The 12,098-nt window shown below is 50.3% G+C and overlaps 1 protein-coding gene across 2 annotated transcripts in view; it reads left to right on the forward strand.

Annotated features, from left to right (window-relative positions):
- LOC129493755 (L-gulonolactone oxidase) overlaps positions 1-12,098 on the forward strand; it is a 32,033-nt gene that overhangs the window by 7,542 nt on the left and 12,393 nt on the right. For both annotated transcript variants that reach the window (XM_055300232.1, XM_055300233.1), the window contains exons 5-6: positions 1,921-2,011; positions 5,167-5,352. In XM_055300232.1, the coding sequence (XP_055156207.1) occupies positions 1,921-2,011; positions 5,167-5,352 (277 nt within the window). The remainder of the gene's footprint in view (positions 1-1,920; positions 2,012-5,166; positions 5,353-12,098) is intronic.

Raw genomic sequence — 12,098 nt, forward strand, 5'->3', positions numbered from 1 at the left:
AGCCTCCCAGGGCCCAGTCTAATCCTCCCTTCCTTGACCCTTCTCCCCCAGGGCCTCGCTTTAATCCAGTTTATTCCTTTTCACGAGGTGGTGGCAAGCCTGCTTCCTGTAGTAGCCTGCTAAAGTTCGTGGAGACGAGGAGACACCCTGCAATCCCATTAACCACCCCCTCTGCGGGCACTGAGCTCCTTCTCAGGCTTCCACTATTTCTACGTCATGCCGTGATGAACATCTCCATGCTGTACCCCTTTCCACATGCTGGAGGATTTCCCTAGGGCAGGATTCCATGATCCTCTTAACATTCTGGTATTTTCGGGGCACCTGGGTGGCTCAGTCGGTTAGGTGTCTGCCTTCAGCTCAGGGCATGATGCCAGGGTCCTGGGATTGAGCCCCGCGTTGTTGGGCTCCAAGCTCAGTGGGGAGTCTGCTTCTCCCTCCACCGCTCCCCTAACTCGTGCTCTCTCTCTCTCTCCCTTTCTCTCAAATAAATAAATAAAGTCTTTATTTTTCAAAAAAAAAAAATCCTGGTATTTTCCCAAGTAACCCAGTGAATGTGGACAAAGAGACAAGACTAGACACAAAAGTGGTAGTGGGGGCGAGTAAGGGGAGGCTGGAGGGGCTTGGGTTTTTTCATCCTCTTCCTATTTTGCCAGGACAGCCTCCGGGTCTCACCACCTCCCTAGGAAGGTCTGAGGCTAGACTTTGTTTCTTTCTTTGTTTTTTTTTTTTTTTAAGACTTTATTTATTCATGAGAGACACAGAGAGAAGCAGAGACATAGGCAGAGGGAGAAGCAGGCTCCATGTGGGGAGCCCGACGCAAGACTCTATCCCCAAACCCTGGGATCACGACCTGAGCCAAGGGCAGATGCTCAGCCACCGAGCCACCCAGGGCCCCGAAGCTAGACTTTCTCATCACTGTCTTAACCACAGGGTTCCTGCAGCGACTTTGGGAGCCAGGCCCTGCCTGCCGCAGGGGTCCTTGCTCTGTGCTGGGAGCCAGGGGGTGCGAGGTGGTGGGCACACCGCCTCACCTGCTGAGCCCACCTCTCACGTGGACTGAACTATTGTGAAGATATTGGGCAGCACATAATGCTCCCACCCCTTGGCATTGGGGAGGCCTTGAGTAAACATCCATTTCCTTTTCCTTTAAGCCAGGGCTGAGATGTCTCAGAGGATGATCCTAAGAAGTAAGACTTCTGAACACCCTCTCCCTTGACCCTGTGATCCGGGCACACGTCTCTAACTCCTGCCCCAGAGCACAAGTCTCCAAGGCTCCCCTTCAGGACCCTGGTCCTCCTGTGCACACGCAGTGCTGTTAGCATTCCTCCCAGGGCCCAGGACTCTGGGCTGAGAGATGTGGGCTTATCCTGGGGGCCCTGAGGAGCCCCTGACCGTTTCTGAGCATGGGGATGACACAGCCGCCTCCCCCTTTGCTGACGGCTCAGGGAAACTCCAGCCTTCTCGTACCTTCCTGGGACAGCTGTGTGAGCCATTTGAACCAGGTCACTCCCTCAGGGACTTTGTGGGCCTTGACAGGCTGCGTTGAGAGAGGTGTTAGCAGGAGCATTTGGGCGTTTGGTTGGTGGAGAAGGCATTGTTGGTGGGTGGAGGCAAAGGAAAGGCATGTTCTATGCTGCAGAAACCCCAAAGTCAGCAGGCAGCCCCCCTCAGACTCGAACCATGCCCCCTACCTGCTTACCGACAGGCCACTGAGATGGGGAGGCTGAGGCTCAGAGAAGGGAAGGGCCACCAAGTCAGACAAGCTAAGTCGTGGTGCATTCAGGGCCAGAACCTGGGCAAGAGATGAATCTACTATTCTGCTCCGAGGGGCTCCGTACTGCAACTGCAGGGGTGCGGGGTACGGTCCAGGGAAGCCTAACGGGTCCCTGTGTTCCTCTCCCTCCCTCCTGTTGAGCCCAGCCTGGGAGCTGTGTCAGATGTGACTGCGGGGGGCGTCATCGGGTCCGGAACCCATAACACAGGGATCAAACACGGCATCCTGGCCACCCAGGTGAGTTTCGGCACCCCCTTCGCCGCTCCACTGACTGGCCGGGGTGGGGGGGTTGGGATGGACACCTCTTCGCGGAAGCTCCTGGGAAATCAGGGGCTCCGTGGGCAGTGTCAGCTCAGCTCCACACAGGCCTCAAAGCCACTCCAGGGCCCTCTCCGACAGACACTTGGCAGGTGCCCTCCCGACACGCTATCTCCACTAAACCTCATTCATCTCCAACAGACACAAGTGAGAAGGAGCCATCGTGCATGTTGAGGCATCCCTGCCTCCCAGGAGCCTCCTGGCCACCCTGTGGAAAAGGGCAAGCAGGCCAAGAGGTTCCATCCCCATTAAAAGTTCTGAGCCAGGAGCCGGACAGTGCAGGAGGTCTTTCTGGGTTAGCAAGTAGGGGAGGAGCCAGCACAGGAGCTGGGGCCTGGGAGGGCGTCCATCTGCACCTGACCATAACACTGAAAAGCATTTCTTAAACTTTATGAGAGTCCGTTTTGGGGAACTGGTTATGAACACAGATTCTGGACTCAGATCTGGGTTCAAGACCTGGCATGTACGAGGCATGCACCAGTAGGCAGGCTATTTAGATCCTCAGGACCTCCCTGTTTTCATCTGTAACTTGGAGAGAATAATCCTCAACCCAGGAGGAGTAAATGAGATCATAAATGTTAAATACGTGGCCGAGCCAAGGACAGTTCGTGATCTCTGTGTCAGGAGCCGTCCTTCAGAGGGCACACCTCTTTTTACCTTTCAGTATCTGGAGGGGCTTCCTAACAGGCCTGGCTGTGCTGCATGAAGCGGGGTGCTGGCCTGCACATGGGGAGGCTGGCCGCTCGGCGTCAGGGACGGAAGAGATCCCTGTGCGTGGGGGGCACTGCACAGCTCACCTCGTGTCCTCACCTGCAGGGGCTCATCTGTACTCTGGGCCGTGTGGCCTCTGGCCACTGGAGCTAAGCACTGGGGCTTGCGTTTTGCATCCCGGCTCTAGCAGTATTGTCTGTGTGACCTGGGCCAAGTCTCTACCTCTGGCTACCTCAGTTTGCTCACCTGGAAAATGGGGATGGTCAGAATAGCAATGCATCTGGGGTGTTAGAAGAGCGGACACAGTTAGTGCTCAATAAACATTCGTGATGGGTTTTGCATGTAAGACAGGAGCTTGCAGCCTGTGCTGTAAAAGAAATTTCAGGATTGCTGGGGATGGGATCACACAGATCACTTGAGTGTCCCCCAGTCTACCCAGATGTATGGCTGTCTCCTGAGGTGGACAGACACCCCAGCAAGCATTGTCTGAATGTGACTTCTGGGCACTGGGTCCCCTGTGCTCCAGTCTCAGAGCAGCTCTGAGATCAAAAGAAAATGGCCCAAAAGCAATTTCTAAGGGACTTTTTTTTTTTGTATTTGTTTTCTCGACCACCAAGAGGGAAACCTAATTCCCCTTGTCCTTAAAACTTCACTTTGATTTCTCATCAGCATGGTGCACGGCCTCTGGTTTCTCTTGTTCTTCTCCCCTCCCTCTTTCTATCGCAAAACCCCACAGAAGTCTCAGGCAGGCGAGGGGCAACCCGAGGGCAGGGAGTGATCCAGGAAAGGGGATACCAAAAAAAAAAAAAAGAAAAGAAAAGAAAAGAAAGGGGATACCATCCTAGGGCATCCACGCTAATCATGCTCAACCGCTTCCACAGGTAAGAACTGGTTGCACAGCATGCTGGGTTTTGTGGGACCCGGTTCCCAACTACTCAGAGCCCTTTGTGGACGCTCCATGACCCCCTCAAAGCTGGGTTCACTGCCCAAGAGAGCCCAGTGATAACTGGGAGTGACGGGTAGCACAACAGCCTCCCCCCAAGATTAGGCCACAGTCCTGAGAGACTTTCCAGGGCTGACGGGTGTTTCTAAAAAATGTTCAGCAGAGTGCGGAATAATTCTGAGTGGCCACAAATCAAACTGTGCATGAGATTTACTGACCTCTTTTCTTAGGAAGTTCAGCTGAGCCCCTGGAAAGGAGTGGGAAAGCCCCACTGTTTTATTTTAGATATTATGCCAATGGCAGGGAGCGAGGAGGGGGCAGTTGACATCTTCGGTGTCCACTGTACACCAGACACTTAGCTGGATACTTCACACACTGTCTCTGAGATAGTTATTGTCCTCGTTTGACAGATGGGGAAACAGAGAGGTTGGATAGCATGCCCAAGGTCACACAGCTAGTAAAGCAGTGCCTACCTTTATTTGTTGCTGGATCCTGCTGAGGGATTTCACCGGCCAATTCTCACTCACAGCCCTGGATCTTAGACAAAATCTGGTTTTTAATAAAAATCATTCCGATGTCCTCACTCCTACAGATGGCCGTCGTGCCCCATTTCTGCCAATTTCTCCCGTCTGGTCTTGGTCACTGTTAATCAGAATTAGTTCAGCTTTCTCTGTTCTCTCACCCCGAGCACCCAGCCTCCAACTACACATGTCAAAGCAATTTCTATCCGAATTAGCAGGTAGTGGAGTGCGGAGAAGTACTTAAACAGGCGATAAAAGAGGATTCCTCTGGAAATGGGGGCCAAGGGTAAGAGACTAGAGTTAATCGTCTGTTTCCAGCTGAGTGTCCCACTTCTTACAGAAATCCAGGTTTCTAATTAGGTGTGGCCAAGCAGGAGAATCTAGTTCCTGAGACAAGTGGGTCTCTGAAAGAAAGCATGGACTTAGCTTGCTCCCAAGAGGAGCAGCCAGCAGGGAGAGGCTGCAGGGGACCCTGGCCCCTGGGCTGTGCTGGGACGGTGGGGACAGCCCTAGCTCAGATGGACGCACATCTTCCCTTCACCTTCGAAAGATAACTTTAAGCAACACCCACAGCTCTTTGGAGCCCTGTCTCATCTTCAGTGTCCTCTGGGCAGAGGGGAGCCTCGCTGCATCCTGACAGTGAAGTCCACAAATGAGCAAGGTAGTGGTGGGAGGACTAGCCTCTGGGATCCCATGGACTGCTTGTAAGGGATGGCCCCCTCACTGCTGAGGGCTGATGCTGCCCAGATGGAACCTTCCTTTCCCTGTTGCCCTGTGGCCAGGGCATAGGTGCTACCTTGCCTCACTTCCAAAGACAAACAGGGCAGGGAGGGCCTCACCTGGAGTCTACAGGACATGCCCACCAGGGTTCTGAAGTGTGACTCTTCTCCCACTACTAGGTGGTGGCGCTGACCCTGCTGACAGCTGATGGGACCATTCTTGAGTGCTCTGAGTCTAGCAACGCAGATGTGTTCCAGGCCGCGCGGGTGCACCTGGGCTGCCTTGGAGTGGTCCTCACCGTCACCCTGCAGTGTGTGCCCCAGTTCCACCTGCAGGAGATCTCCTTCCCCTCGACCCTGGAAGAGGTACTGGTTTCTTGCTCACCACCACTCAACTTCAGAAGATAAATGCAGGATAGTGACAAGTAGACCATGCTCTACTGATGGCCCCCGGTGGCTCTTCAGGCTCCCCGAATAGGGGAATGGGCTGACCTCTCTAGCACTTCCTTCCTTGGCCCAAGGATACTGTGGTCAGGTCCCTTTCTGAGCAGGGCAGTGAAGCTCAGAGGAACTGCAAGGGGTTGGCAGAGGTATGGGCAAAGAGGGAGGGTAGTAGGTAGAGACTTGTCTGGGGAGATATGGTGCTGGCACGAGCTGACTGCTCCTGGGAAGGCATTAACTCTCAACTGCACTGAGCCATAGAATGTGCCCAGAATTCCCTTTATAATGACTTCTTCACAGCCAAGTGGGTAGGCTAACTCAGTCTGGCTGGCTGCCCAAGGTCTCATGCAAGAGATGTGGACCTAGATGATGGAGGGCAGAAAGGATGACTTCTGATTGGTAGCAATGTTTTGGGAATGAATGAAAAGCATGTTGGTTGGCTGGCTGGTTGAATGGATGAGTGGGTAGATGGATGGATGCACAGATAGATGCATGGGCGGATGGATAATCAGATGCACAGATGGATGCATGGATGGATGGGTAACATGCAGCCGTCCTGAAATGCCTGGTAGGCAGGATTTATGCCTGGTAATCACTAAGCTATGGGACTAAAATCTACGGTTCCAAGTTCCTTGGTCTTTGAGTTCCTCCGTGGTCACCTTATCCTTCAACATGAGTAGACCCTCTGCACAGTTAGAATAGTCAGTGATATAAACACTACTGACCCAACATGGTTAAGGTGGGGTTGGTGATCAGATTGGCCTGGCCTTCTCTACCACTTCTAAGCTGTGACCTTGAGCCCATCGTTTGACCCTGTTAATTAAACCCTAGTTTTCTCATCCAAAAAGAGAGTTAATAATATCTACCTTAAGGATTGAATCTGAGGATTAAATCAGATAAATTAAACATATCAATTGTCTAGTTCAGTATTAAAATTTGCCCCCAGTGGCACCTAGTCAGTGATAAAAGGAAAGTATTGTTATTTAGAACCAGGTCTAAATTCCTTAGAGTTTCTAATGCAATGAAGTCACAAGGCAAAGGCCTTGAATCCAGAGGGCCCCCTACTCAGAGCATGGTGTTGGGTAGAAATTTATCCCCAGAACTCCCAGTTGGTGGCAAGAAAGTGATTCCACACAGCTCTGGGGGATATAGCATGGATTCCTGGAGCACAAAAACTGAGCTTGATGGGTCGATAATTGGGAAGTGAACTGCCTGATGCCTTGGCCCAGGAAAGTAGGATGAGTTTGGGACAATGACATTTCGTGGAATTGTTTGGCAGGGAAAAGGTGTGGCTAAGGAGTCCCATAAGGCTCTGGCCAGAGTCCCACATGACTCTGCTTAGAACCAGCCCAGACTCTGAGATCTTTGGGACCACCTAGGCCTGCCTCAACCAGCTACAACCTTCCAGACCAGTGCTAGAGGGAGGATCTAGATGCTTTGTTCACTCCTAGTAGGGTTCAGAAAGCATCCTACATTCTGTCCATCATCAGGCATGTTGATTTTGAGGCCTGCTTTGGGGTCAGCATTTGAGACTTATACAACTCTAGGGCTAACTCCTAAGGCCATCGAATAACATTCTGAGCATCCACTGCAAAGATTGATTTTTTTTTTCTGTAGCCGTCATGCCTCTAGTATTCTCAGACTTATCCTTCTGTACTTCTTAGAGGGGTGATTACTCCATCCTGGTCATTCAGCAAGGTGTGGCAGGGACCCCCACTGAGATACCACCCATGCATTCTTCTCAGGCTTCAGTGGGAAGCCTTTCTTCTCAACAGATCCAGGGACAGACTACTTCTCTCCTCCTTGGCAGCTACCACCATCCATCCTCTGTACCCTCCAGGCTGTCTTGCCCTGGACTGGCTGCAGAGAAGATAACAGATCCTCCAACTTCCCTCATCTCTGATGCTTCTGAGCCAAGCATTTCAGTCTTCTTCAGCCAAAGGATTTTTAACAGATAGAGAATTATTACAGAAATGTGTGCAGGAGGAGGTTATAAGGATAGATCATCTCGGTTCCACTCTGAGATTAATCATATATGCTGATGTGGCCAACAAAGGCATGTAGTCTTGAAGCTGGGGCTCCAGGACCAACAGACTAGCCAGCCTGCTCCAGGGCTTGACACTGAAGATGGCAGCCAATGCAGATGACCTGGTCAGGAGCTAAAGAAATAGTTCATAACAACTGTCAAGTCCAAAGGGAGCCTTGGCAAAGAGCTTTGACCAAAGTCAGTTCTGGGAGGGAGATTTGGAAGGGAATGAGACTGAGTGGGCATAGTCTGGAGAGGTATCCAAGGGGCTGAAATACATAGCCAAGTCCACTTTTTTTACGGCACAAATGTAAGAGATATTTAAGATGAAGAATCAATAGGACCTGGCAGCTGGGTGTGGGGTGAGGGAGTAGGAGGTGGGAGGCAGAAATGGTGCTACCGCAGAGGTGGAGAATCCAGGGGGCACAGCAGGTGTGAGGAGTGAGATAATAAGTTTAGTTTGGGAACTCAGATTTGAGGCGCCTCAAGTGGAGGTATTGGAGGGCAGCTGGCTTTGCAGATTTGGAACTTAGGCAGGAGGCAGAGGCTGGAAATACAGATTGAGGGGTTGTATTAGTCTGCTCGGGCTGCAGTAACAAATAGCACGGACTGGATCAGGATTGGTTCCTTGTGAGGACTCTCATCTTGACTTATAGATGGCCATCTTCTTGCATGTCCTCACATGGTCTCCTGTCTATGCATATCTGTGTCCTAATCTTTTCTTATAAGCACACTAGTCATATTGGATTAGGGCTCACCCAATGACCTCATTTAACCTTAATTACCTCTTTAAAGTCTTTGTCTCCAAATATAATCTCATTCCGAGGTATAGGGGATTAGCACTTTGATATACAAATGTGGGATGGTTACAATTCAGCCCAAAAGAGGGGTCATCAGCCCCCTAGGTGATCATGAGGTAGGCAAGACCACCTAGAGAGAGTGGGTTTGAGTGAGAAGGGAGTGTATAAGAAGATGGAAAGGATGTCACGAAGGAGAACAAGGAGGATGGGTCAGAGAGGAATGAAGCCTATGAGGAGAGGCAAGGGATACCAGGTGTCCAGGACAGAGTGGTCAACAGAGTCCAATGCCATGGGGATTCGGCATATTGACTGGTCTGGTCATTGGGAGGCTGTAGCCTTGGTGAGGATGGTTTCAGCGGAGCATGGGGTAGGTTAAGGGATGGATGAACATCACCAACGGGGAAGGGAGATGGGCAGCACAGAACACTTTGAAGCAGAAAGGGGCTGTAATGTGCTTTATTGTTGAATCTGTTTTCCTGCCCCTCACATAAGTCAGCACTTATTAATTGTGAAGCTGAAGGTTTTGACCCAGAGATAAAAAGATTGCTTCTTTTGCCAATAGGATTGGCTCCCAGATTCCTAGTAGGATATTGTAGCTGAGTAGATGGATGGTCTCCTGATATCTGGTCCTCTTTCTACTCCTCCTCTGACCCAGCTGAGATTGACTAAGATTGATTACAGCCAAGTCCTGGTTCTAGTGGAGCCTGATCTCAGGCCATCCTATGGCTACCCTAACATACTGATGCATGCATGTACACACACACACACACACACACACACACACACTCACACACACACACACACACACACAGAGGCTGGCCTCTGTGTCTGTCCAGAACTCAAGGATTTTTTTGCCTCCAATTTACCTCAACAGGGAGACTTCTAACTTAGAAATGACATTCTTGAACATTCTAAGCGACTCTAGGCAATCTGCTACGTTCTTCACAAAGCTTCCAACTTCCTTGATTTTGAAAGGCTGTGATGACACATGAGAAATAGCAGTTGCTATCTCCTCCCCTAAAAGACAAAGTAGACACCCACGTGTACACACATGCACACACACACACACACACAATTACACAACAATAAATACTCAAAAGGATGTAATGAAAGGTCTCCAGGAAGGGAGGCAGGACCCCCTGAGGTCTGGCTGTGCAGCTACCCTGTTTGAATAGCCTACCCTGCTACCCTATTGAGCAAAGCCCTCACATTTGGGGTCCCTAGTTTCTTTACCTTTTTAAAAGTAGGGTCAAAGTAGATGGCCCTTAAGGCCTTTCTCAGCCCCAACATTCCACAAGTCAGTGCAGCGCTTGCATGTGAAGCTCTCCTCTCACCTCCTTGCCACACCCTGGAGGCAAGGGTCACCTCTGGCATTATTGTTTCTCTCCTTTGGAGCATCTGGTAAAGTGCTTGGGCCCTACCCCCAGGAGAGGCATGAGCCCCATGGAATACTCCCACTGCTCCCATAGATCCCAGCTCACCTGAAGAGGCCTCATGGAACATGAGTCAGCAAGACCTCTGTGGGTCTCTCCCTTTCTGTGAACTGGCAGCTGCTAGTCGCCCAGTGCGAAAGAGCCAGCCTGGCTCTCTAAGAGGCCCATCATCACCTTCCATCAAACCCTGCCGACAGCCTTCCCCACAGTCGCAGGCCATAAACAAGGACTGCCACAGAGGGTTGGTTGCATTTGCAGCCCTGTGATTTATTCCAAGGGGTGTGTGCAATAAATGGCCCCACATTCAATTTGCTTTTGCTCTTTCCACTCAAAGCAGCCTTTAAAGGGCACCTTCAAGAGGCTTTGAATCCTTAGGAGGAAGAGATAAGTGGATATAAAAGCCATACGACACAGGCCTTCCTCACCTCAAAGGAAACAAACCCATGGAAGAGGAGGAAGGATCAGAAAATCATTATTAGAGCAATTTCTCATCCTTGCTTGACCTGGGATATTTTTCCTCTAATCTAAAAGGAACAATAATTGGATGTAACCTTCAGGGGGCATAAAGTTTTTGAGAACCAACTGGAAGACGGTGCACCCTCCTGTTCATGCATTGGTGCTGACACCTGGTTTCTTGCCATTTAAGTTCCTAGGAATCTGTCCTACCTCCACTAGGGTGGCAAACTGTGCTACCCTAAGTGTTTGCCTCTATGTCTGGGCTGCTCCAGGATGGATGCAGTTCCCCAGCATCCTGTCCCCTTTGGACACGGGCTTGTCCCTGATGGCCAAACCCTCCAGGTTGGCTGGTCCTGAGCTACAGGAAGACAGGACAAGGGAGAATGACAGTTGCTTCTTGCACATAAAGGTGTGTTTGAAGAGCCAGCTACTCCACCATTTTTCCCTTATTTGCCCTTCCTTTAGTTTTCTTCTCTTTCCTGCCTTCCATTTAGCAAGTGTTTATGAAATGTCTACCCTTGGATTTTCCAGCCTTGAACTTTGAAAGAGCCCAAGTAGACCTATCATGAGGGATGCGATGTAGAGGGAATATTTCTCCAAGTCAGATCCCCAGGTTTGAAGCTAGGTTTCTCCACTGACCCTATATGAGTCTGGAGAAGCCTCTTCACTTCCCTGAGCTTGGATTCCTCACCTGTGTGGTAGGGATAAGAGCTCCACTGTCCCCATGGGATGTTGTTAGTGAACTGTCAGCCCCTGCTCTTCTTTATAGCCTCAGAGAGGAACCCCTAATGCCTCCTCCCTCTGACTTTACTCATAGAGAATATTACCTATTGACACCTGCTCTGTGGATAGATCCTAGCATCTAAGTCAATGCTGTACTTAACAGGCTAAGGGTGCTGGTCACTCTGTTTTGCTCATGAACATTGTCACCAATTCTTGAAATGTTCCCTGTCCTTTTTGCTGCTTAGTGATTAGTTTCTGGAGGGCAAGGGATTTTATCTAAGGCTTCTTGCTCCCCAGCGTCCACAAAATATATGACAGTGCTCAATACAAGATAATTCAAGGTCAGTTGATCAGCAACTTATTAAAAATCTATCCTTTCTGGGATTTTCCCCTTCTCCTCCCACCCATGCTTTATGGTGGTCCATCTCAGATACAAGTCTGGGCTTCCCATTACTGATTCTCTTAAATACATTACAACATGATTTCTGAATGCTGCTCAAAGCTATATGAGGGGTAACAGTCATTCCTTGGCCCCAGGGAAATTTCAATCAGTGTTTCTAGATGCAGGGAGGTAGGGCAGGGAAAGATGTCCAGTTTCATGGTGCTAAGAAAGGGGCAGCCTTCATGGCTTTCCTCACAAAGTCTCAGGATTTCAGACTCTTGCAGTTTGGTTGGTATGGAATCACAGCCAGTTAGAAAGCGTGAAGATTTTAGAAATTGTTTTCAACCTTTTGCCCTTTATGCCACCCAAACCATAATGAGATGTGATGAGTACAGCTGCTTGCTGCATCAGCCCTCCTGCAGGAAGCAGTACTGATCTTAGTGTGTCACTGACCTTGTCATCAGCAGCCAGATGCCAGCCACTCCCTGGGGTGGCTGTCCACTGATGCTGAGTAACCTCCCAGCCATGGTACTGGGAGCCTACTACTCACAACCCTGGTAGCCAGTTCCCGAAAGCCAACTCAGCAGTGTCACAAAGTCTAAATCTGGAGGGACAGAACCCTCCATCCTTCATGCCAATAGTGTGCCAAGGAAGAGAATCCTCTGGAACCCAAAGGGTTGTGGTAGAGCGCCCAGAAGACACAAGTCGGATTAAGGAAGTCCATAATCCTAAGGATCATCTCCTCCAGTTAGGATGGTTTGTAGGTCCTAAAGGAGACAGTTTAATTTACAGTGGGGTGGGGGGGTCATTGTTCCACCATTCAGCAACCACTTGGTGCTAAGTTAGGGGCC

This window comes from Nyctereutes procyonoides, unplaced genomic scaffold, assembly GCF_905146905.1.
Source record: "Nyctereutes procyonoides isolate TBG_1078 unplaced genomic scaffold, NYPRO_anot_genome, whole genome shotgun sequence".
Lineage (NCBI taxonomy): Eukaryota > Metazoa > Chordata > Mammalia > Carnivora > Canidae > Nyctereutes > Nyctereutes procyonoides.